This window comes from Tachypleus tridentatus, chromosome 8 (assembly GCF_004210375.1).
Source record: "Tachypleus tridentatus isolate NWPU-2018 chromosome 8, ASM421037v1, whole genome shotgun sequence".
Classification (NCBI taxonomy): domain Eukaryota; kingdom Metazoa; phylum Arthropoda; class Merostomata; order Xiphosura; family Limulidae; genus Tachypleus; species Tachypleus tridentatus.
In genome coordinates this window covers 71,548,457-71,553,162 of record NC_134832.1, presented here as the reverse complement: position 1 = coordinate 71,553,162, position 4,706 = coordinate 71,548,457, and the positions used below count along the sequence as shown (strand labels likewise).

Sequence of the window (4,706 nt, the reverse complement as noted above, 5' to 3'; positions counted from 1 at the left end):
TCTTTGGGGTTCAAAGATTAATTTACTTGGTAAAATTTTGGTTAAATCCATCTAAAAACGTATCGACCATGCACACATTTTAGAGGTCAACAGTGAAAGCTATTTAATCTTAAGTGTTTTCTAGAAAGTGCAAGATGGTTTTTGTCACTGCTATATTGAGTTAAACGTACCTAATTATGACGTTTTTGTCACTGTCAAACTTACCAGAAAAGCATCTAGATTTATATAATTATGTTCCTGCTAAAATTATTGGAATAACACCTATTCTAAATGTTTTTTAATTTTCAAATAGCTGTCACCACTATATCGTTTCACAATAGCACCTACAGTAAGCGTTATATACTTGTATAATATTTGTTACAGTTCAAATAATTAGAACAACATCTGTACAAATAATATAGCTGTGACCGCTACATTTTCATTACAGCATTTAGGTTGAGTGTTATATTAATGTAAAATATTATAAGATTATAAATAAAACGAATTCATTTCAATTCAAGTATTAAAAATAATAAGTTTGTTTAGATTCAAATTTGTATCAGTAGAAGTGGGCGTGTATTTTTGCGCAATATTTTTCTAACCGCCATGATTTTCGTGAAAATACAGGGAGTAGCCTTTTTAAGATTGTGTGCTACTTCACCAACTGGGCCTTTTATAGACCTGGGATAGGAAAGTTTCTTCCAGAAGATATTGATCCCACTCTCTGCACCCACATCAATTACGCCTTTGCCATTTTGGATCCTTATACAATGAAATTGAAACCTCATGACACCTGGGCTGACCTCGACAACGGTTTCTACAAGGTAAGTCAGAAAAACGTAAAATCAGGTGATCAGAAGACGTTATCTCTCTAGTCGCTTCTAATGTTGACCCTGATTCATCCATACTAAAATGTTACCAATAAAATATTTGCTAAGAGATTTACTGATCAAACAAAACTTTAGTGTATTAATATTTTAAAATTCTTACATAAAATGTTACTTAAATGACAGAAATAAGGGCTTTAATATTTCTGTTGCATATTTAAATTTGAAGTTATTTCAAGTCAGTATTTCGAGCTTCTGTATATATTTGTTAAGAAAAGTATTCTGTTATCAGACACATTAAAGAGAAAACCTTGAGACTTCATCTGTCAATTAAGACTAGAAAATGATTGGATATAAAGTTAACTGTTGAATAGAGTGAAAGTATGTTAGACACTAGAATTAATACGATACTATTCATTATCTATGAAGATATTTATTAAGATATCTTAAAACAATATGTTTTAATACATTTTTTTTCAGAGAGTTACTTCACTCAAACTAAAAAACCCATCTTTAAAAGTCCTACTGTCAATCGGGGGATGGACAGACAGCACTGGAGACAAATACTCGCGTCTAATTAGCAGCTCCACCTTGCGGCAACAGTTTACTAACCACGTGATGCCGTTTCTGAAACAGCACTCATTTGACGGTTTAGATCTCGACTGGGAATATCCAGTGTGTTGGCAGGCTCAGTGTGTAAACGGACCAACTGCAGACAAATTAAACTTTGCTAAGTGGGTTCAGGTAAATAGAAAATGTCCTCGAGTGTCAGTAAATGTTTTCGTAAGATACAAGATATTTGGATAGCAGTTTTGATATGATGTTCCTATACTGCTAAAACTAGCAAAACAATATTACAACTTTACATTTTCTATTTCTTGTTGATAAATGTTAGATATGGAGGAGCTAAAACTATGGTTTACAGGGCATTATTTTCTTATTATATTAAACTAATAGCTTAGTTACAAAATGTCATTTTAATAAGAAATTATTACATCAGTTAATTTGCCACAAAAATAAAGATTTATTTGACTTCGTCATATCATAACGGGCATTAGCAACAATAACAGTATAAGATTATTTCATTTTTCAATAAATTTTGCTTTATCTTCATTAAGAATAAGAGTATTGAAAATTATATAATATAGAATTCATATAGAAGCAATGTATGGAGCATCAAGTAAAATTAATATTGTTATTAAGCAAAATTTCTTAGCTTCTATTAAAAGTGTAACTTGTTGAAGAAAGAAAGCATAGATAACTCATTGTGTACACTTGAGCTTAGCAACAAAAACATATTTCGGGTTTTTCAACTAAACACGTTTTAACTCTTTTCTAAATGAAAGTATAAACTAGAAAAAAATATTTTATAAAGTATTTTATTCTTCACCTCCTTTGAAAATAAATAATTACAGTATGTAAAATATAATTATGTGTTTCTTAAGATAAAATGGAGTAAAACTTCATCTAACGATTTCTTTTCGTACAATTGTTGCATGTTGACTTAACATTCGATATATATGTAAAAACAGCTGGTATGGATTGAGAAAATTCTTTGTAGAGGAACGAACAACGTTTCGACCTTTGTGAACCTGACGATGACCGAAGAAGGTGGAAACGTTGTTCGCTCCTGTACATAGAATTTTCTCAACCCATACCAGCAGTTTTTACATATATATTTTTCTCTACAAATGGGTTTTCTCGTCATCACGGATTAACATTCGATAGTTTTGATAAGGCTTTAAACAGACGTGTTAACCTTCTATATTCTGACATGAAGTATTCACAGGTTTCATCTAACATGTCGACTTTTATTTATTTGTCTCTGGTGATTTATTTCAGGAGCTTCGCAAAGCTTTTAATGAGCATCATCCTCAGCTACTTTTAACAGCAGCTGTATCAGCCAGCAAACGAATTATTGACGCAGCTTATGACGTTGAATCATTATCTAGGTACGTCATTTTCTAATGTGACTACATAATAATTAAATTAAACAGCTTTTCATTCTAATCTGTTTCAAAACCATTACCTACCTTGAACGACTGTACAAGATTCTGCGTGATTATTAACTAAATATACTGATTGGTAAATTATTTAAAACCTAAACTGAGTTAGTTGTTCTCTAACCTTACAACTAATGAATATAAAAAGACATAAAATATTTAAATATTAGTCTTATGCTAACTTTTTTCATGTCTATAGGGATTTGGATTTTATCAATGTCATGACTTACGACTACAGTGGCTCACATGAAAAAGCAACAAAACATCACTCACCACTTTACTACCGCCAGGGCGACAAATACTCAGACTTTAATTCAGTAAGTAACTGTTTTGTAGTAATGTAAATTTTCCTTAATTGTGTTGTATTCATATTTTGCTTTTCTACTCGTAATGTGTCTACATATGCAATTAACGTTCCTGTAGTTTTAATTCGAAGGGACATTACATTTTATTAACAATTACATGTAATTTTGGAACGTTCTCTTGCAAGGAAATAATAAAATTAATTATATTGCCGTAAACAGGCACTTTCAAGCTGAAATCTAAAGTAATTTGTTTTAGAAGTGATAAAAAATATATAAGTAAGTAATCGATAATTAAAATGAACCAAAAGCTGAACATTGACAGTATTTAAGAAGTTATAAAATTGAAAATAATTAATAAAATAAGCGAGATTCGTATAAATAAAAACACACAGAAATACACTTAGTTTTAGAGTGGTAGAAATTTACAGTTTTCTAAAGAACAGCAATGTATCTTATATTACATCTCTACTGTTTGTGTTATTCTTAAACTGATATTCTTTGTATTTTATGAAACCCCAGAAATTATATTTATATTCTCACTTTCAGAATTTTTCAATGAACTACTGGCTCCAAAAAGGAGCTACACCTACAAAACTTGTAATGGGCATTCCATTTTATGGAAGATCCTTCACTTTGTCTAGTCCAAACAGCAGTGGTTTGAATGCCCCCGTAAATGGTAGAGGATTACCTGGAACGTATACCCGGGAAAACGGGTTTCTTTCTTTTTATGAGGTACACATCGGAATTATTAACTGTTTCAAACTGATTTACCTTAATTTTGCCAACTCGTTACTTCAGTTTACTATCGAAATGCTCTTTCTTATTTAGATTTAATTTACACAGGCTTTGATAATTCTGACTTATGCATGAAAACGTATATATCATGATATGTAATCATATACTTTCTGTACAAAACATTTTTTTCGTTTATTTTAAGATATGTTCTAGAACTAAGACCGAAGGATGGATAAAAAAGACGGACCCTGCAACTGGACCTTATGCTTACGGAAAGGACCAATGGGTAGGTTATGACGACCCTGCATCTGTAGCCAGAAAAGCACAATATATCAGAGATAAAGGATTTGGAGGAGCTATGATGTGGTCTGTTGACTTAGATGACTTTAAATCTTCTTGCTGTAAAGAAAGGTTTCCGCTGCTAAAAACAGTGAACTATGTTTTACGTGATTCGCCTCGAGATCCACTAGAATTTGGCTGTGACTGATCAGTTCAGAGTAAACTTTTAATAAACTGTAACCTTGAAATAATATTTGATTAATAAAAATATTCACTATTTGATTTAGTTATTTGATGTTTATATAAATTATTTTGTTTTCAATTTAGACTTTACCTTTGTGTATTTCGCATAACTACGATCCCAGAACAACCTGTCGGAACAGAAAGTAGTATACTTTCATAATGTTTACGTAATTTCACCCTTTTTCTGCTTTTGGCTTATGAAGATTCTTGTGAATATGTATATGTTTAATTGAAATACGTGAGTTGACGCTATGTTTAGTCAATATTTAAGTTATAACAATACGTTATTACTACCTTACTCAGAACTTGTTACACATGAAACTTATAGTTAATAT

General features: G+C 31.0%; 1 protein-coding gene across 1 annotated transcript; it reads left to right on the top strand.

Annotated features, from left to right (window-relative positions):
- Positions 1 to 659: 659 nt before the first annotated feature.
- On the top strand, positions 660 to 4,402 carry LOC143224173 (putative chitinase 10). Its single transcript, XM_076452609.1, has 6 exons — positions 660 to 803; positions 1,287 to 1,550; positions 2,649 to 2,758; positions 3,009 to 3,126; positions 3,661 to 3,846; positions 4,052 to 4,402. The coding sequence occupies exons 1-6, from the start codon at positions 750 to 752 to the stop codon at positions 4,334 to 4,336; spliced, it is 1,017 nt and encodes a 338-aa protein (XP_076308724.1). The 5' UTR covers positions 660 to 749; the 3' UTR covers positions 4,337 to 4,402.
- Positions 4,403 to 4,706: the final 304 nt, after the last annotated feature.